Below are 21,877 nucleotides of genomic sequence, written 5' to 3'. Positions count from 1 at the left end.
ACGTTCATAGGACAGTGCCAGAATTCTTTTTCTCTACTCCGCCCTCTCCCCACGTACTCTCCCACTGTCCTGCCCATAAATCGCAGGAGCAAAGGTAGAACGATCCCTCCCGCGCCCCTGCGGGCCGAGAAACCGGGCGCTAAAGCAGTGCAGTCTCGAGCTCCCCCTGCAGAAGCGGCGCTCCTCACTCGGTTCGGGGGTAGAGGGGGCGCGAGAGAGCAAGTGGGCGGGCGTCCTATTCTCCGCATCCTCCTCCAGGTCCTGGCGCGCAGGGTGGGAGCGTCGCGCGGCTCCGCGCTGCGCATCGCGGCCGGCTCGCCGCCTGTCCCCTGCCCTGGCTGGGCCGCCTCCCCCGGCTGCCGGCGGAGGGCTACGAGGCGCTAACGTTACGCTGTTTCCGGTTTTCTAGCGGGCTCTGTTTCCCCTCCCAAGGCGGCGGCGGCGGAGCGGCGGAGCCCCCCAAATGGCCTGGCCAGATGCGGCAGGTTTGCTGCTCAGCGCTGCCGCCGCCGCCACTGGAGAAGGCTCGGTGCAGCAGCTACAGCGACAGCAGCAGCAGCAGCGGCAGCAGCGAGAGGAGCAGCAGCAGCAGCAGCAGCAGCGAGAGGAGCAGCAGCAGCAGCAGCGGCGGCGGCGGCAGCAGCAGCAGGAGCAGCAGCAACAGCAGCATCTCCCGTCCCGCTGCGCCCCCAGAGCCGCGGCCGCCGCAGCAGCCGCAGCCCCGCAGCCCCGCAGCCCGGAGAGCCGCCGCCCGCTCTCGAGCCGCAGCCGCCGGCGGCATGAGGCACGACCCGGCCCCCGGCTTCTCCATGCTGCTCTTCGGTGTGTCGCTCGCTTGCTACTCGCCTAGCCTCAAGTCGGTGCAGGACCAGGCATACAAGGCGCCCGTGGTGGTGGAGGGCAAGGTACAGGGGCTGGCCCCGGCCGGCGGCTCCGGCTCCAACAGCACCCGCGAGCCGCCCGCCTCGGGTCGGGTGGCGCTGGTGAAGGTGCTGGACAAGTGGCCGCTCCGGAGCGGGGGGCTGCAGCGCGAGCAGGTGATCAGCGTGGGCTCCTGTGCGCCGCTCGAAAGGAACCAGCGCTACATCTTTTTCCTGGAGCCCACGGAGCAGCCCTTAGTCTTTAAGACGGCCTTTGCCCCCATCGACACGAACGGCAAAAACCTCAAGAAAGAGGTGGGCAAGATCCTGTGCACTGACTGCGGTGAGTCGCCCCCTCCCTCTGCTAGGGAAAGGGGGGAGGGGCGAGGTGGTGGAAAATGGGGGTGGGGCGGGGAGGTGCTGCAGGTGCCCAGGCCTGGCAGCGCCCGGCTGCTGGGGGGTGGGGCCGCCCCTGGGCAGGGCGCCTGGCCCGGGTGGGTGAGGGGGTTGGGGTCGGGGAGAAGGAGGATCAGGCTCAAAGTGTGCCAGGGGTGGGGGGCGGGGGAAGGCGCTGGCTTGTGCCAGCAGCGATCTGCGGCTGATGTATGGCATGTGGAGCTGGAAAGCTGCCATCATAGCCCAGTAGCGGCAGGAAAAACGGAGAAGTCCGGGTGGTGCTGGCCCGAGGCTCGGTGAGTCAGGAGTGACCCTCGGAGGCCTCGCCTGCCCAGCTCCCACGAGCCTGCCTCATTCCGGCTGGCCAGGGTCTGCAGGAGCAGCTGGCCAGACTCTCAGACGGTGAAGGCCTCCGCTCACAAGTTCTCCCAGGGAATGGTGCCCCCGCCCCCTCCTGCCTCTCCCGGGCTCCGGGTTCTGCTCATCCACACCGCTGGCGCAGGCAGAGTTGGACTTTTTCTGCTACTGTTTTCGTCCTCCGTGTGGCTCGGGGGTTTTCTTCACCGTGATTGCCTATCTGTGCGAGGCGGTGAGCACAGCCTTCTCTTAACCTCTAGGACAAGGGAGCAGACCCATCTTTCGGCTGTTTTCTGAGAGATTTTACTAGATCCGTTGATCGTGATGACAATGACATAGAGTAACAACTTCTGCTGAATGCTGTAAGTTCGAGCTCTGACATCTTACTGGCAGGATGTGTTGACTGCATCTCTCAGCCTTCTGATGTTGGGCGCAGCCCAGGAATGCAGGTGATCAGAAACAAAACACTGAAGTCCCTGGACCTCCGTAGTCAGGAGTGGAGGTCTCGCCTGTCCAAAGTCAAAGACATATCAGCTTACGGGCTTTTGTTTCTCATCTCTGAACCCAGTACTTATTTTTCAGTGAGAAATTTCAAACCACATCGTCCTCATACTGGAGTATTTGGTGCTAGCTTGTCTTGTGGCTATTCCTTTTGTCCCAACTAAGGCTGATTTTGGTGCTTGCTGTGTGACTCTGAGCTGTGTGGTCACTGAATTATGATAGATGTCCTGAACTGTTGTCGAAGTTGGCTTGTTTACCAGTTTACCAAGGGGTTCTAGATAGGCTTTGAGAAGCAAAGAATGTGGAACAGCTCATAGGAAGTTTTGCTGCCCTCATCTTTTTAGATCAATGCCTTTGACTTTTTGAAGCTTTCCTCCTCTGACCCCATCCCCCGCCCCTGTCCTTCAAGAGACAAATTTTCAGGTAGTGGTGGCAGTGTATCTGGGCACTATGTTAAACTGTGGCCATTTCAATCAGAAGAATCGTGAAGTATCTTAATAAGGAGGGGAAAACTTTGGTGGTAACAGCAATTTCTCTCTCTGGCGTTGTTCTGAGGAATCCTGTTGACTGCTCTTTAATGTTGATTTCGTGCTCTTAAGTGTTTTTTGACAACAAGTCAGGACCAGTTAGGAATTTCTAATTTTTTATTTTGTAAAGGATTTTATCTGAGATCCTGAGGGGAGCTGTGGAACTGTATTGTGCAGTGGGCAATAGATAGTAAAAACATTTATTGAGCCTTGTCCAAGGACAGCTTCTGTTTTGGTTTTCAGTGTGTTGCTCCTGACTGAACATGCATGGTACACATCACCACATAATCCCTGGTCTGGTCCACTGAGACCCAATGGTCTTTGTCAGATAATCCCTTGTCTTCCTCCTCCTCCTTCTCCCCTTCCCTCTTTAGCAATTATACCTTGTTTGTTTTGGTGAGAGTTTGAGAGTTGAATGTAGAGATCATGAACAATTTGGAGGTCAGAAATACTGTTGTGTGCTTTCAGGTTACGATCACCGTATTTTATTGAAGTAGCATGTGTAGTAGCAGAGTTCTCGGCAAATACTGCAATCCCTGCTAAAGAGAAGGCCCTCCCACCCTGCAAATTGCCAAGGAGCAGGAGTGAGTCTTGAAGTAAACACTTGAGAATGCAAACAATTTGGGTTTGAGTTGATAGCATATAGATCTGTGTCAGTTTGGGAGGGGGCGTTTTATATAAGGGGATTAGAAATTAAAGGACATACTTGTAAGAGGAAATTTATGGAACTGGTGACTAGATGCCAGAGCATAAACTGCATTTTCTTATTTTTTACTATGGGGTTAAGGAAAATATGCACTGGTGATAGTATATTAAATAAGGAAACAAATCATCCTAACTAACCACAACACCTTCCTTGTGCTCAGCAGGAAATAACTAACAAATTCATTTTCTGTTTTCTATCTCTAAAGAAAGCCCTCTGGGCCACAGGGTCATTGGGAACATTTTCTCCTTGGAGCAGATTTGCCCATTGCAAAATAGGGAAACTGGCACTCAGAAACTGTCATCATGCCTGTTATATTGAGCAACTGTGGTTGAATTGTTACTTTGTTTAGCCAGTTTTAGCTCTGAATGTGTCTGAGCTGTGGTTCCTAGGGAGATCATCTAGAAAGGTGTGTATTTTGGTGGGCCAGGACTTTGGGCCAATGCATCATATGAAGGGATATTGAGCTTAAAAGTTAGCACATGCCTCAGTAGCATCAATGAAGGGTCATACCAGACCCTTTCTAGAAAGTCCTTATGAATGGCTAATTTCACTGCCACTGTGTAATATTGATTTGAAGCCTGTGAAGTCTGGCTGGAATAGCAATATCTGCCAGAGGGGTATTTTTATAGATCTCATGTGTATCATTCATCCAAAATTACTACCTCTGGTGGTAAAGAGTTGAGTAAAATCTTTGCATTTCTAAGAAGCTTGCATTCAGGGAGGTGTTTTATGTGCCTTCTGTAGCAGGGAGAGGAAAAAGAGTTAGAAAGGAGGCTTAGGGATTAGCAACTCGGTACAATGCTATAAAAGCATCCTGTTCTGCAAATAGTCCTGCATTTTTTTTTTTTAGTCCTGCATTTTTAACAATGGTCGCATATATTTTGGTATAATCACACCCTATCTTGCTGCTTTCCTATATATATGGTTTTAAGCTGTCTCTTTGTTGCATAGACACAGCAGATAGCGTAAAAAAAAAAATCATTCTTCCTTTGGTACTTTCTGATTTCAGTTTTCTTCCAATGTATAGTATCCTTTGTTGTTAAAGATGGAAAAGGTGTATTCCAGGGGGACTTTACCTTCTTTAGGATAGTTTTTAATTAATTTGACAACTAGATTCACGTATTAGAGAAAGGTGGTTCACAAAAATTGAGTATAGCAAAAGCGACTGCATATTTTTAAAATGCTGTTTATTTAAAGAATCTTTTCTTCTCTAGTCAGCTGGAAACCCAGCTGTGCTGCAGCTTGAAGATGGGAAAGTGAAACTAGTCTAGAAACTGACCATTCCTAGTGGGGAGGACAAGCCTTGGTTATAGATTGAGGGGTAGAATTACCATCATAATGTCATTAGTAGCTGCTTTCCTCAGCAGATTGAAGTTCTTGGGGGGTGGAAACCATATCTTATCTTTGAGGTCCTTTTCCTACCTCTCCTGGCCCCTGATGTTGGTACTGTGCCTGGTGTATACAGAGACTCTCCTAAGTGTCTTTTGAGTGGATAAAGTAAAGTGAAGTTGAAAAAGCAAGGCTCCAGACTAATGCTAAAACAATCTTAACTCTTTCATCTGTGACACCAAGTCTTGTTCTGAAAAACTAAGTTTGATGATTGCCTTTACCTGTCGCTATGGGAACCTTTTTTCCAAAGGATGGTTATCAACTAGAGTACTTAACCACAATGCGCTTCATCATTGTGCTGATTAGTGTTAATGGGATTTGAGTAGAGGAGAATAAAGGTCTTGCTGAAGAGGACCCACCCTTTTTTGTTTTTTGTTTTTTTTTTTTGTTTTTTTTTTTTTAATTTTTATTTATTTATGATAGTCACACAGAGAGAGAGAGAGAGAGGCAGAGACACAGGCAGAGGGAGAAGCAGGCTCCATGCACCAGGAGCCCAACGTGGGATTCAATCCCGGGTCTCCAGGATCGCGCCCTGGGCCAAAGGCAGGCGCCAAACCGCTGCGCCACCCAGGGATCCCTGTTTTTTGTTTTTTTTTTGAGAGTAGATTACCCCTCCCTCACTCTCAAAACAAAAATAAAAATAAAACAACTATCAGTTTGAATTAACAAATATTTTGGGAGCTAGAGAGGGTGGTATATGAACTAAGTAGGTGACTAAGGTGACTAACTTCTTGGTCCCAATCCTATTTTCCATCTTTTATTATCTAGGACATTTTCATCTTATTTTCTCTCTCTTTTTTTTTTAAGATTTATTTATTTATTCATGAGAGACACACAGAGAGAGGCAGAGACATAGGCAGAGAGAGAGCAGGCTTCCTGCCATGAGCCAGATGTGGGACTTGATTCCGGATCCTGGGATCACGACCTGAGCCAAAGACTCAACCACTGAGCCACCCAGGGGCCCCTCGTCTTATTTCCCAATAGCAAATGCATTGTTTCTTCCCCCTTTATAAAATTATATTTATATACCTCAATCCAGAAAGTGCATATGAATATGTGGTCCAAAGTCTCCCTCTCAGCCCTGTCCTCAGCTATCTATCCCTAAGGCAATTGAAAAAGAACATATTCTTAAATGTGTACTTTTCTAAAAGCAAAATGTTTGTTAGAGTAGTCTTTATGTTTTTCTCTTAACAGATGGAAAATGTTAATTTTGCCACTAAGTCAATTTTATGGTAAATTCTTCCCAAGTAATATATATATATATATACACAAAATATATGTGTATATATTATATATAAAATATACACATATATATTACATATATGTGTATGTTATATATATATAGAAATATATATATATAATATATATATATATATATATATTATATATATATATATATACACTTGTTTTTTTAACCTAACTCAAGATCTTAATCACTACCCCCACTTCACAAATAGAACCCTAGGGTCAGGAATAAAAATACCAAGTTGTTTTCAGATACTTTGCCATTAAGAAGTTTTCTGTGACAGTGGATTTTGTGATGAGTCGTAACTGGAATCATTGAATAGATGGAAGGATTTGTCACTGAGCTTCAGGGCAGCAGATCTGCCCTTACAGCAATTCCTACTGTTTCACACTCTTGATAATCTCACAACAGAATCCACGTGAAAAATCATATGATTCCATATGTGGAAAGAGAAAACCCCACAGTGCGGGATTGCTTTGATTTTTCATTTAGAAGTCAAGACAAAGACTCCAGTTGCTGATGAAGAGTTTGATTTTGACCATATTCCTATACTGCTGGTACAATTCTAGGAGGAATTATCCACTTGAATACTACTTTGAAGTACCTTTAAGGTAACCGATTTGAAAGCAGTGTTAAAATTTCAGAGTATCAGGAAATTGCCACTTGAATACTTGGGAAAAAAAGCAAATATGGAAATGGAAATGGTGGAAGGTTCTAACCCTCTAAATCCTGGTGGCTTAGTGGCATCTGGCAATTTTGCACCTTGATTTGGAAAAGGAACGATGGTATCAATGTCCCCTGTGCTGTCTTTTAACCACTTGTTCTGGGGTCTTTTGAAGGTCTGAAGTGGTGGTAATATAATTTGAACCAAAAATAAAATAATTTTCCCTCCAGGTTTTGAGTTTGGAAGGCATGTGTTTGAAATGGGGGATTTTTGTCTTACTTGTTTCTAGTAATTAACCTTCTCTTCCCACTCACTTATTGGAATTAGCACATAGAAATAAGGTCAGTTTATGAATTTCAAGAGACATATAGCGAACTCTTTAGAAAACTGGGGAAGGTAGGTGAATTGACTGTGGAAGTGCTAGCTTATGACAAGTTTGTGAAATTAGACTCCTTTTTTTAAAAAAGATTTTATTTATTTATTCATGAGAGACACAGAGAAAGAGAGAGGCAGAGACACAGGCAGAGGGAGAAGCAGGATCCATGCAGGGAGCCCGACGTGAGACTAGATCCCGGGACCCCAGGATCACATCCCCGGCTGAAGACAGGCGCTAAACCGCAGAGCCACCTAGGGATCCCCTAGACTCCTTTAAAAACAGCAATGCACCCAAGTGAATCTTGGTGTGCTTGGAGCTCCACGTGCTATATGGGACCTGTAGCAAACCTGGAGGATGATTACAAGGCATTACAATGACATGCAAGAGGACATCCTGTACTCAACAAAGAGCTGCGAAGCTTTTGCAATCTGGGGTCAAAAGACCGAGATTCACATTGATGGAGAGCATCCACTGTTAATCAGCTGTAATATTTTTTGGTAATTATGAAACGGGGTTAAGTTAAAGAACCTTCTTTCTCTGGCTAGTTGAGTCCGGTCAAGTGTGGCATCTGAACTCCATTCTGCAGCAGCATTCCCTTCCCATTCTGTGCTTATAGTGAGATCCAAGTAGCCTCTCCAGGGACCTTCTCTGGGACAGAGCCTGTTACCTCCTCCCTTTGTCCCTGTTCAGGACCTGATTGTGCTGCTTGCCTCCTGGGGTGGGCTGGAGGTAGGTGGTTAATACTGCTTTTAGCCTTGTAGATCTCCAGAGTGGTGGGGAATCTATCCTAGAGGTTTCTATATTCTACTAGAAAACTCCCTCCCCCAAAATGTGATGTTCAGGTTGCTTTTTATTCTGTCTTCAGAAACAGAATCTTTAATGGTTCTCCTTTGCTTTTTCATAGATTTCCTGCCTTGCGCTGATGACATTGGCTTACCCCTCCTCTTCCCTCCCTGATCTGTTTATTCAGACTGAGGATCTATCTTTGTCCTTTGGGCTAGGATGTTTTACTTCGTCTCGATCTTGATATTGGTCCAACTAACAGAAGCCGAACTGAGCTAACAGTCCTCAGAAGTGAGTGAGAGGAGGGCAGCCCGGGTGGCTCAGCGGTTTAGCTCCTGCCTTCGGCCCAGGGCGTGATCCTGGAGATCCAGGATGGAGTCCCACATCGGGCTCCCTGCGTGGAGTCTGCTTCTCCCTCTGCCCGTGTCTCTGCCTTTCTCTCTCTCTCTCTCATTAATAAATAAATAAAATCTCAAAAAAATAAAGAACTAGGTACTTCAGGGTAGTTGTATCAGACACAATCCCTGTCATCAAGTGGTTTACAGTCTAGAAGGACAAAGATAGAGCAGCACTTTAGTCCAGAGTACAGTAAATGCCATAAGATATACTAGCATAGTGCTTTGGGGAGTAGAGGAATCATCTTAGCGAAAAAGAAGATCTTAGAGGAGTAAACAAAGTTTCTTGGAGAAGTAGTTTGAGATGGGATTCTAATATTCAGAGATAGTTGAGGTACAGATGGTACAGGGATAGACTGAGAGGGACTGATTAAATTAAAGGAGAGAGCAGCATTTTCTTTAGTAGAGGGGTATGCTTATGGTATACAAAATAACCAGAATGAAAGAAAGAACTGGATGAGGAGTCTGGAGAGGTCGGAGATGGTAATATTTTCAACTGTCATGAATGCTAGGCTGTTGACTTTATTTGTAATTATACAAGTAGTATTTGAAGGCTTATGTTAAAAAAGCTATTCAGTAATGTTTTGTAGTTATCAGTGAATGGGTCTTCCACATACTGTGTTAAATTTATCCCTAAGTATTTCATGTTTTCTGGATGCTACTGTTAAGGGTATTTTTTTTGTTTTCCAGTGATTAATTGCTAGCATATAGAAAGATAATTTGTAAAATATTGGCTTTGTATCCTGTGACCTTAATAAATTCGCTTATTAGTTCTAGTAATTTGCATAGGTTTCTTCGGATTCTTTTCTCTATGTACATGACTAAGTTGTCAGTGAAAAAAAGACAGTTTTACTTTTTCCTTTTTAATCTGTCTTTATTTCTTTTTCTTTCCTTATTGCACTGGCTAGGGCTGCCAGGGACAATGTTGAATAGAGCAATGAGGACAAACAACCTTGTTCTATCATGGTGGAAAGCATTTGGACTTTTGCTATTTTTTTATTATTTTTAAATTTATTTTTATCTATTCGTGAGAGACACAGAGAGAGAGACAGAGACATAGGCAGAGGGAGAAGCAGGCTTCCTGGGGGGTGCCCAATGCAGGACTCGATCCCAGGACCCCGGGATCACAACCTGAACTGAAGGCAGATGTTCAACCACTGAGTTACCCAGGTGCCCCTCAGACTTTCACTATTAATTACAAAGTTAGCTGAAGATTTTTTGTATGGTGTAATGACTAAGAATTTGGGCTCCACAGCAATATGGACCTCAGTTTGGAAACCATCTTCTGCATTTTCTAGCCAGGTGATAATTGGGTCAATTATTGCTTGTGTCTTAGTTTCCTATAAAATGGGGATAATGATAGCACTTAATAGAATAGCTGTTAGTATTAAATGAGATAATACATGTAGAATGATTAACACACACCCAGTAATAAATGTTTAAGAAAAGTTAATTATTAACAAAATCTTATTAGACCAATGTGAGCAGGAAGGCTAGTAAGTGAAGATTTTAAGTTCTAGAAGGGGACTATACAGGCAGGCAAAGGGGAAAATTTCACTAGCCACTATTTTTTATAAAAGATTTTATCTATTTATTCATAAGAGACAGAGAGAGAGAGAGAGAGAGAGAGAGGCAGAGACATAGGCAGAGGGAGAAGCCCAATGTGGGAGTCAATCCCAGGACTGTGGGATCACTCCCTGAGCCGAAGGCAGACGCTCAACCGCTGAACACCCCCCAGGTGTCCCCACCCACTATATTTTAACCCAGGTGTTCCTGTTTATTTCAGCTGAGAGTCCCTGACCTGGGCTGGCGGAGGTGGTGAGAAGAGAGTGGGTTATATATGTAGATTCAGTGTAGGGAAGTTTATGTGAGTTCAGGGTATGAATGCTGATCCTGTGGAGGTCCCTAGTAGGCTGTCAGTCTTGATGTATCCATGGGTCTCTGTTTGTCAATATTCCAAGAATCTCACAGATAGGTACTGCTTTTCTCAGTTTCACAAATGGAAAGACTATGATCCATACTCCAAAGTGTCCCTTTTCCAAATCTCAGCATGCTTGTGGGGTCACTCAAGAGTCCAAGATCTGAAGTCCTGCCAGGCATGCTTTTTAACTATCACAGTCTCATCTGTTATTAGGAGGAGCTGCTCAAAGTCCCTGGAAATTGGTGGAAAGTGTCTTTTTCCTTACCTCCCCTCCCCCAAAGAAAGCAGGTTTCTGACTCATCCTGCTTTGATTTAGGGGTTTCCAGCGCTGGGGAGAGATTCACACTGCTTCATTCATACTCTTTCCTTGTTTCTATACTGGGTTGGTGTGGATCTAGTGGCTGAACAGGGTCAGAGGGGTAGAGGTGTGGGCATGTAACAGGTGGCCTTTTTGGAGTTTGTGGGGCTTAATTTTAATTGTACCTAATTGATTGACATGTGGAACCTGAAGAAAGTATGAATCTTTGCTCCTTAAATATTTGTGGGACTACTCCTCGCTTTGGCTTCTTCCTCTAAATATTTGTCAGGTATTGTTAACCCTCAGATCCTGGGCTGGCTGCATGTCCCTAAACTCATATTCTCCCATTATTTTCTTATTCTTACAGTTTTAGTATTTATGGCCTGTACCATGTATATGACACTTATTATTTAATGCCAAGCATTGTTAATTACCTTTTGATGGGTCAGTATCTTATTTCCTTCACCTGATAGTAAGATCTTTGGGGGCAGTATCTTAATATATGATAGAATAAATATTTGGTTGGTGGCTATTGCCAAGAAAGAAGGGGGTGAGTGGGTCCTTTTGCTTTTTCTACTGACCACTTTTGCCCTAGACTCAAGGTTCCTCAAATGACAGCCCAGACTAAGGGAATAGAGCAATCATAGAAAGTATCCTCAGACATTTTGAGAAAGGGCAGAATTTGGCTTCTCTGTTATGTTTTCGTTCAGTTTTTTTTTTCCTTGATAGTTTGTAGCATTTTGCGGGTAACTCTTCTCAAGTTGTAGAATTATGATTAGGTGGTTTTCCTCACACATGTTAATATTTTGGCTTGTGTTTCCTTTCTGTCTTTTGGTTAGTTGGCAATCTGCAAAAAGTTCTCCAGTTTCACTTGCCAGAGGAGCTTTTTGGATGTTCCCCATTCGGGTTTTTCACTGAGGTGTCCACTTGGACTTGGTTACTTTACCTGTTCATGCTTCAGGCTGAATACCTTGAGAGGTAAGAGGTATGACCAGGTGTCATTTGTAGTAAGCTGAGGCCACCAATTAGCTGTTGTTGTATCTCTTTGCCCTAGTAGACAGCTTGGGGGCTTCTGGAGGCTAGGACTAGTTCTTATATCATATTTGTTTCCTAAAAGGGTAAGGAAAGAGGGAACCCAGTGTTTCTTCATGTCTCTCTTTGGCATTCATTCTTTACCATATCCTTAAAATGAGGCATTTTCTTTTATATCTGCTTGGCTAATGTATTAGGTAAGGGTTGGGGGTGGCTCTCAAGAGGAGTTTCTCTTCTAGCTCCGAGTGCCTAAGGACTACCAGCTGCCACTTTGCACAAGGCTGTGACACCCAGCTTCCTCGAGTCAATCCCTTCCACTGATGCCTGTGGCCATAAGTATAATCTCAGTACAGGTATCCCTCTACAGTTCCTTAGGCCAGTGATGAATTTTGCAAACACTGCTCAACTGATGACTCTGTTTTGGAGGAATTTTGTATGGTTTTGGAGAGGAAGGTTTATTTACCATTTGGGATGGAACAAGTAAATTAAGTAGATCTATCATGTATGGCTTCCTGTCTCTGAATGCAAAAAAGAACAGCAAGCCTGCATCCAGTGCAACTTTCCTAGTATTGTTATTGGTTGATTGGATTTCAGGGAACAAAATAATAAAAAGAAGAATTTTTTAAAAAGGAAGGAACAAGTCTCAGACCACAATGTGATCCAACTATCATAGAGTAAAGCTAAGGCCCATAAGTGAAGAGTCTCTTTCAAAAGACACGGGGGCTTCCAAAGGCAGCCTGTGTGCTGCTTACTCTTAGTTGGTTTCCTTTTTTTTTTTTCAAAGATTTTATTTATTTATTAGCAACACAGAGAGAGAGAGAGAGAGGCAGAGAGACACAGGCAGAAGGAGAAGCAGGCTCCATGCAGGGAGCCCGACGTGGGACTCCATCCTGGGTCTCCAGGATCACACCCTGGGCTGCAGGCGGCGCCAAACCGCTGCGCCACGGGGGCTGCCCTGGTTTCCTTTTCATAGTCTATTCATGTGGCTTTACGTTTGAGAACCTCTTACTTGGGGTTCCAACTCTCCAACCTTACCCCTCTGTACTCTCTACTTAGGTCTGCTGTTATACTTGCTTTTGTCATCATTGTAATAGCTGATCCTCAGCACCTATTCCCAAGAACAAGAGAAGTTTCCAGAAGTTTCTAGTGCAAACTTTCCAACCCTTTCTTGGACTTTAGGTCTGATGGACCTAGTGGAAAGATAATGAACAAGGCTTGTGAGAGGGACCTATGAGATTAGAGTGACATATGACAAATCTGGCCGAGTTCCTCTCAGGTCTAGTTCTGTTTTTTTGTTTTTTCGTTTTTTTCCAAGAAAGCCTCTCCCATACTTACAGGTTTCATTTGCAAAAGGGAACACTTTCTCCAAAACAGCTAGTAACATTCACGGGGCCTCCTAGTGACATGTATGTGAAATTGTCTTGGCCAAGTACCAGTAGTAATCCTTTCAGATGGCACCTCCAAGGCTGGGCTACTGGGAAAGAATCTAACTTGTACATTGAAGGGAGGCACACAGATGGCCCCCAGATTAGGAGGGAGCTTCCTGTCTTTGTTTCTCATTATGCAAATTATCTGAGTAGGTTTCTACTGTGCATGGTCTGCGCTCATCTAACCGAGAGGGTGAATGCGAGCAGGAGCTGAGACTAGTTCCCTTGGGAATATTGTTTTCCCGTCTGCCAGTTATTACCCCCCCCCCCCCGCCCCCACAACCCCTGCAGCTTCTACTTTGCCCCACACTGCATGTGGGCTCCTGGCTTCTTCTGTGTGATGTCACAGCCTCAGGGCCTCTGGGTGAATGAGCCTTAGGCCTGGAGCTTGTTGTACAGCATGAGGATTAAAGGCATTGTTTTAGATTCCTTATGTGAAGGAATCACATCAAGTGGATAAAAAGGTCATAGAGATTGATGGTCTTCAATAGGTCACGCTCCCAAACCATATTTTTTTAAACTGAGTATGCAAGCTTACTTTCCTCATCTCTCAAGTTAAATAATAGCCTAGTCATTTCAGAGGAGGGGTGCATGTCGTCATTGGTTTTTGTTTTTTTTTAAGATTTTATTTATTTGAGGGAGAGAGAGAGCAGGGGGAGGGGCAGAGGGAGAAGCAGACTCCCCGCTGAGCAGGGAGGCAGGGAGTCTCCCCACCCCATCCAAACTCGGGGCTCTATCCCGGACCCTGAGATCATGACCTGAGCCGAAGTCAGGGGAGTAACTGACTGAGCCCCCCAGACACTCTAAACGCCCCCAACACTCATGCCATCACTGTAAGAGGAAAGTAGAAATGGACAATAGTGCTGCTCGGGCCCCAGGTCTCTGAGGGCAATCCTCTGCGGGTACTACTCTCTATTCTATGGGTCAGAGATTCCTTTCTGTGGAAGGGTTTGTGACTGACACCTGTGAGTCTGGGGAACGGCTCATGGCTGGATGGCTGTGGACCCATTCACCCTTAAAGATGGAATCCGCTCTGTGGATCCTGCCATGGGTTTGTCCGGTGATGCTGTGAGTGCGGGGTTTGGTTCTTTCCTGTCGCACTTCCTTCTTCTGTCGTTCCATCATTAGCTCTTCTCTGGACCATCTTGGGAAGGGGTACAGTTCCTAAGGGGCTGTCCTTGGTTCTCAGTGAATGGTTTCTGTTCTGAAGTTTCAACTGCTTATTGCATCACAGTTAAGACAGCATGCTCCAGAGCCGACTTTGAATCCTGGCTCTGTGACTTACTAGCTGTATAACTTTGGGCAAATTAATTAACCTCTTTTTGGCTCCGGTTCCCCACCTATAAGATGGGGCTAATAATAGTACCTACCTCATGACACCAGGGTAAGCTTTCAGCGAGTTCCTCCTCCACATAAAGTGCTCCAAAAAGTACCTGCTTGGAGACAGCCTTCAATGCAGGCTAGCAGAAATTACTTTTATTGACATGTCTGTTGTTATAGAAAGAAAATGTTGGATTCAGGCTGATTTTTATTGAAATCTTGGCTATGTTCCCCTACCAGCTATGGGAACTTGGGAAAAGTTGCTTAATTTTTTGGAGTCCCTGTTTCCAATTGCCTGTGGCATATTGTTTTAGGCATCTGTTGCTGAGTAAAAAAAACTGCCCCAAAATGCAGTGGCTTCAAGCAGCAATACTTCTTTGTCATTATCTCTCATTGTCCTGGGGATTGACTGGGCTCAGCTAGGAGGTTAGTATCTTTCATGTAAATTTTGGTCACAGGGTGGCCAAGCAGTCAGTCAGTAGTGAGACTGCGTCACTTCAGAGTTTCCTCTGGCCATGTTTAGAAGTTATTGCTGGCTGTTCTCATCTGGGAGCTTAGTTGGAGTTCAGGGCAGGGGATTTTGCCTGGGAGCATCCCAAGAGAGAGCCAGGTAAAAGCAGAGTTGTGTTTTATAATCTAGCCTCAGAAGTCACTTCTACTATATTTTGTCTGTTAGAAGAGAGTTAGTGACTAAGCCCTGACTAGGTTCAAGGGGAGCAGAATTAGACTACTTCTTGGTGGAAGGATTGTCAAAGACTTCATGAATATGTTTTGAAACCGTTACAGTCTGCTTTCTTCTTTTCTTTTTAAAATTTATTTGAGAGAGAGAGAGAGAGAGAGAAAGGGAGAGGGAAGAGAGAATCCCAAGCAGATTCTGCACTGAGCGCAGAGCCAGACACAAGGCTTGATCTCACAACCTTGAGATCATGACCTGAGCTGAAACCAAGAGTTGACCGCTTAACTGATAGGTGCCCCTATGGTGTGCTTTCTGTTCACAAACTATTTTTTTTTAAGATTTTATTTATTTATTCATGAGAGACACAGAGAGAGAGAGAGAGAGAGAGGCAGAGACACAGGCAGAGGGAGAAGCAGGCTCCATGCAGGGAGCCCGACGTGGGACTTGATCCAGGGTCCCCAGGATCATGCCCTGGGCTGAAGGCAGTGCTAAACACCTAAGCCACCCGGGCTGCCCCTGTTCACAAACTATTGATGTGAAAAATACACTCGTCCTCACCTGAAATCGTCCTCCTTCAAAAAAGTCTCATCTATTATGGCAGCAGGCTCAAGCTTAGGGGCCAGGGTCTCATCCTCTAAGTCAGGTGTAGGTACAGATGAGGTTTTTCTAAGGCAGTTCCTTGGGTACAGCCACTTGAGTCTTGCTCCTCCTGACGTGAAGAGGTGAACTATAGAAACAAATTATCTGACTCCGCACTGCCAACCCTCCACTACCATATAATGCTGGAATAGATGTAGGGTGACTGCTATAGATGCAGGGTGACCACTATAGATGCCCCCTTTTAAAAATTGGTAATACTTAAACATTGACTTTTTCCTAGTCTGGGATCCAGTCTGGAATCTCCTATCACATTTAGCTGTCATGTCTCCTTGGCCTTCTCTCTGAGGTAGACATTTCCATTTAGAAAGGGGGAAGCAGCAGCCACTAGTGCATCAGCAGTTCTGAGATCCAGCCTGGCACATGAATAGGCTCAGTCCTACTGTCTGGGAATGATTCTCTACCATTCTTGGTTCTACCCTATGGGCTCCTGGTTTTGCCCCCCTAAATTATCCTTTTTTTTTTTCCATAAAATATGGCTTGTGTCTGCAGCTAAGGACTTTTCTCAGTGTTCTGTGTTCTTTTAGGTGATGATCACTCAGGTGCAGCTCCAAGAGGAGACACAGGAAAGACAAAACACACTCAAGGGTTACTATACTCACAGATCCTAGATGGATCTGGATCAAGAGGAAGTACCACGTTTTGGGCAGGTAGGCAGAAGACAGAAAAGCACAGACCACAAGAGGCCAGAAACCTTACTGGGATTTCCTTGGGAATGAGAGAGCCAGGGCAGGGAGAATTGTTTCAGGCCAGTTTGAATAATTCTGGTGGACTCTAAGCTTTAAGAGTGGTGCCTGCTTGCCTGATCCCTGGTCCTAGGATGATTAAGGGGCAGATAGAGGAGGTATGGCTCTGAATTGGTTAGTTTGCATATCAAAGGCATGCTCCTGGTTGAATCCTTTGTTATCTCTAAGAGGTGGCTAGCCCTGATGGGGCAGCATCTCCAGACAGAAAGGGTTTTTAAGATGTCAAACCTTCATGTTATCTAGAAAACAAAAACTATATTATAGTAGCCTCAGCCTGCTTCCTACTTATAGATGTTTGGGGGCTCAAAGGCTTTTCATCTTGCAGTGCTGGGTCCCTTTTAGACCGTGTTCTGGCTAGTACACTTCTTTTTCAGAATGTGTGGTTTGCCTATGAATCTTATTAGGGTTCACAGCGTTAGACAAAAGCCATGCTCTCAGATCTTACCAAGATAAGCTCTTCTCTGCCTTGAGCTCCCTGTGGGCTGCTGTACGACAACACCCTTCAGATTAGTGTAATCCCTGTTCTTGAATGGAAAGGACCTGGGAGGCATGTCCTTAAGATCATTAGAGGGCCTCTTATCTGTCTCAAAGTTTCTTTAAGACATTGCTTTTTTAAACATTTTTCTGAGGTCTTAACAAAGAATGGACAAGGGATGAGGAGGCATTCAGAATGCCTCAAACTGAATTCATTATTCCCTTACCGCATCCTATGTTGTATAGGAGTGTCCATCTTAGGTAGTGACACTGATCTAGTCTTCAAGACCATCAGGAACCTCAAAATTGGTCATCTTTGCTTCCTTTCTTGCCTTCACCCCTGTGTCTAGTACATGGTCAAGTTCATGGCAATTTTTACTACTGCAGAGTGTCTTCAATCCAATTCTTTTCATTCATGATGCTCTAGTTGGGTAGTTGAATGTCACCTACCCTGTCATAGTAGCTGCTAAATGGAATTTCCCATTTTCAGAGTCTCCACTCTCTTCTATCATCTTGCCTGGAATGAGCTTTCTAAAGCAAAGTAATTATGGCTGCCCAACCCAGAAGTCTTCATTAGCTTCTTATTGCTTGTAGAATAAAGTGAAAATGTCTTCACATGACATGAAGGGCCTTCCACCGTTTGGCCCCCCACTGCCTTTAAGCTTGGCAGCCTGCTTGGCCATCCTTATTCTTTGCTGTAGTCAGGATGTACTGTTTTGAAAATTTGGGAGACATTTTGCCTTTTTTCCTCCTTAGTGCTTTTGTGCATTCTGTTTCCTTGGCTTGGTATGCTTTTCCTTTCTTTCTCAGCTGCTAGCCTCCTCGTCCTTCAGAGTTCAGCTCAGATCCCACTTCTCAAAGCCTTTTCTGATCCCCTCAGTCTGAATGAATCACGGCTTCCTTTATGTTTCTGTAGCAGTTCATAGCCCTTCTGTAATCGTAGCAGTCTATTCTATCATTTAGCCTCATTAGAGAGGGAAGCAGGCATATGTGTCTGTGGTCTCTAGACTATGAGCTTCCTGTGTGTAAGACAGAACTGCAGCAAAGGGTGTATCAGACTTATTTTTTTGTGCCTTTGTAAAGTTAGATGGCTAACGACTGCTAGATGACCTGTAGAGAAAAGGACTTTTACTTTAGGATTAGAGCCGGCCATTAGACTAAGCATCTAGTTCATGGAAGGAGATTGGCTTAGGTGTATTACATGTTAGCAGGAATATATGAAAATGGTAAATTGAGGCAGCTATTTTAGATGAAAATAGGGGGTCGGTTTAGTTACAGAGTGCTATACCAGACTCTTCACTATTATTGCTGCTACTGTTTATAACAAGAAAAACCAAATCTCTCATGTGTGGACTAGAGACTGTATTTTATTAGCCTCTGAGGGGAATACCTTGACTATTCAGGGTACTAATTACTAAGCACCTAAGATGAGTCAGGGTTAGGAGAATTGAGCTGGTTTTCTTCTTTTTTTTCTTTTTTCTTTTTTTCAATAATTTTTAAAATTTATTTATTTATTTATTTATGATAGTCACACAGAGAGAGAGAGAGAGGCAGAGACATAGGCAGAGGGAGAAGCAGGCTCCATGCACTGGGAGCCCGATGTGGGATTCGATCCCGGGTCTCCAGGATCACGCCCTGGGCCAAAGGCAGGCACCAAACCGCTGCGCCACCCAGGGATCCCTCTTTTTCTTTTTTTTTTAAAGATTTTATTTATTCATGAGAGACACAGAGAGAAAGGCAGAGATACAGGCAGAGGGACAAACAGGCTCCCTGTGAGGAGCCCGATGTGGGACTCAATCCCAGGACCCCGGGATCATGACCTGAGCCAAAGGCAGACGCTCAACCACTGAATCACCCAGGCGTCCTGAGAATTGAGCTGTTTTGTACACTGGTGTACGTCATGGTACTTAGCATATTAGAAGATCTCAATAGATACTACTGGAGGGAAGAAGGGTGAAGAAGTGATTTTTTTCCTCCTCTGTGACTCTCAGGTACCTACATGTGCCATTCCCAGGGATCACAGCTGGAGAGCCAGTTCAAAACCAGCCAAAGTTAAGAAAAGTCTTATTCATTGCAAGTAATTTATCCAGGATCCTCTTGATACTCAGAGCTTTCTGCGTTGCCACAGATGAGTGCAGGCCTCTAGGGTATTTGGATGTAGACATCATGATTGGTAGCAAGTGAGTGGCAGAATTACAATTGAAATCAGGCAGTCAGAAGTGACAGGAACTTCTTTTAGGTGGCCAGGAGGAGTCTGGGCCAAGTCCTAGTCAAGAAGAGGAGACTTTTCAGACATTGTCAGGTTTCTGATGGTTGTTTTGCTTCTCAATGACGAGAGCCCTTCCTGGAAATCAGTCTTCTCCATGCCCAGTCTCGGCCCACTGCTTTCTGTATGGCCTTATGCAGCCTGTACTCACACCCTGAGCTTTGTTTTGAGCTGACAAATGCTTGTTTCTTCTTCAGTCATGAGAATTGGGGAGGAGAGAGTGTTACAAGCCAACTAGGTAAGTGGCATGGCATCAAAATAGAGCCTGCATGGGTTTATAGCTTTTCTGTGAACATTTTAATAAAATCCCAGACTGAGGAACAATCTGGACGTCTGGAATGCTGAATTTCACTCTTGAAGCTGGACTTCCGAGTATTACAAACGTCCATGAGTTTGTGATTGTGATAATTAGATGGGAGAGGTTGGGGCAATTTAGGAAGATGATGGGGGCCCGACGGCTTCCTGCCTTTGAAATCCACAAAGGAAGTAAAATGGGGAAAATGATAAATAGTTGATCAGAAAATGGGGAGTGCCCCTCCTACGTTAGGACAGCTGGCTCGTTGATAAAGATGTTTTACTGCTAATGGCCCTCAGGACCAGATGCTGTGAAAATGGAAGTTAAACTCTGATTTTGGACAGGTCTTTCCCTGCAGGGAGGGCAGTGTAGCCTCCTCTCTGCCATTGCCCAGCTGTGGATTCCTCTAAGAAGTCTCAAGGGTCTTGAGAAAAGAGACTCATTGGGCCCAGGTCACTGGATTCCAGGGGAGGGGTAGATGGCAGTTGGCAGGTGCCTCAGGGCACATGGGATTGCATCTGCTTGACCTTTGGCTTGTCCTTGGAGACTCTGCCTGCCTGTTTTTGGTAGGGCGAGTTCAAGGTGACCTCCCTCCATTCCACAGATAGGAGAGTTGGCCTGCTTGGTCTCTCCGTATCCCTGAGAAACCGATTTTGCTACAGAACTGGGTGAACCATATGGCAGCCTAGATTACAGTGATTGTTGGCGTTTGTCAACAGAGAGAACAGGCTTTTTGGCTATAGCAGATCCCCCAGGTAGGATTGCCACACCATCTGTGAACAGAGCATATAGAATCAGCTAGATGAGTATACGGTCCCGTTCTCATTCATTCCCTGCCTCCTAAACAAAGGGAGAGGTAAGTCTGTCATCAAATATTGGCTAATAGCTAATAGTACTTTAGTTCCTTTATTGTTCTTTTCTTTGAAGGAAGCTAGAAAGGTCTGGTAGTCATGTATCTTACTCTTGAGGGTTTATAGTCTAGTTGAGGATATCAGGTCAACATGAACCAATAACACACGACGTAAAGCAAAAGATATATAGTAATTACAAAAAAGGAAAATAGACTGTAGAATTCAGAGATGAGGAGGATCGGTTGGGGCTGAAATTTTCCAGAACAGAGTTAGGACTGGAGGTTAGTCTTGAAGAATGAATAGGTTTTTGGGATTTAAGAGGATAAGAAAAAGGCTTCTAGGCCCGAAGAACAATATGAGCAGAGGTAGAGACAAGCAAGATGTCTTTACAGGACCATGAGGAGATTAGTGTGGTTGGGGTAGAGATACAGGGGAGATAAGATTAGGAAAGCAGGGCAGGACCAGATTAAAGACGGTCTCCAGAGACAGGCCAAGGAGCATGGACTTGGTTCTGGAGGTGATATGGCCTCATTGTAGGTACTGGTGCAGAGATATGATATGAAGAGAGGAATGTTTGCAAATACATTATATACACAATTCAGAGTGGACTGGAGTTGGGGAGAGATATATGTTTCAGAGATCAAGGAGGGAGTTATAAAGTCCTTGAAGCCATGGCAACTAGGTGAAGAGGCAGGGAAAGTATGCTGTTTCTTTCCAGAATCTGTAAGATTTGATCAGGAACTGGGTAGCAGCTGGGAAAGGGCTCATGAAGCGGAGAAAGGGGTCAAAGTTGAATCTTGGAAAGCTGATGAGAAAAAGGATAATGCCATTAGCAGAAATGGAGAAGTTGTGAGGAAATGTGAATTTAAGTAGGAAAATGACGAGTTGGCTGTTATTCTATTTACTTAACAAACACTTATGTGACACTTCTTAGGAACCTGGCACTGTACTAACCACTTCATAATAATGTTCACTCATTCAGCTCTCATCATAAACATATAAAAGAAATACTTTGTTATCATCCTCTTGATCACAAAGGGGAAATCTCAAGCATGGAGAGGTTAAAGAATTTGCCCAGCATCAGGAAGCTATCAATAAATGGCAGAGCCAGCATTCTGAACCCAGGCCTTTACTCTAGCCTCCCCCTTATTAATGGGAGACCCATGTAGAAACTGTAATACGCCGTAAGACATCAAATATTTGTTAAATGCTTCTTTTGTGCAGAACTCTTTTCAGGAAATGTAATAATTGGCATGATATGGATATAACATTAAGGAGCCAGTACAGGTCTAGGGAGTGAAGAGTGATTGTCCAATTGTTAAGGGGCACTAAATTTTGTGCTATGAGAAGGTATCATATATAAAGAAGCAGGGGACAAATGCATACATATCTGGTTAGAGATATCAGAAAAGACTGAATAGGAAGGAGATGGGATTGTAGATCTACCTTGAAAGATAGGTCAAGTTGGACTTTGATAGTTGGTGGTAGGAGAAAGGGTCATTCTATATAGAGAGAAAAGCTTGAATAACATGATGGAAGAAAGTTCAAAACATATTTTGGGACCAACACAGGGCACCGTTTCTACCTCAGTAAATGTTTGCGTTGGAATGGGGAGTGGTTTTAGTGAGACTACAGTGTAGAATTGGACAGCAGGGAGAGGGGGCTTGCTCCCTGAAGAGACGGCTGGAGCCCATGAGAGGAGCATAATCATGAT

At 44.7% G+C, this 21,877-nt stretch overlaps 1 protein-coding gene across 1 annotated transcript in view; it reads left to right on the top strand.

The window, feature by feature from the left end:
• Window positions 1-21,877, top strand: part of NRG2 (neuregulin 2) — a 241,148-nt gene that overhangs the window by 61,041 nt on the left and 158,230 nt on the right. Inside the window, exon 2 of the mRNA XM_077897475.1 lies at window positions 410-1,203. Coding sequence (XP_077753601.1) covers window positions 477-1,203 — 727 coding nt within the window. The 5' untranslated portion in view covers window positions 410-476. The remainder of the gene's footprint in view (window positions 1-409; window positions 1,204-21,877) is intronic.

The sequence above is a fragment of the Canis aureus genome, chromosome 5 (assembly GCF_053574225.1).
Source record: "Canis aureus isolate CA01 chromosome 5, VMU_Caureus_v.1.0, whole genome shotgun sequence".
Classification (NCBI taxonomy): domain Eukaryota; kingdom Metazoa; phylum Chordata; class Mammalia; order Carnivora; family Canidae; genus Canis; species Canis aureus.
Note: the sequence above shows the minus strand (reverse complement) of the source record. Positions and strands in the feature narration are given on the sequence as shown.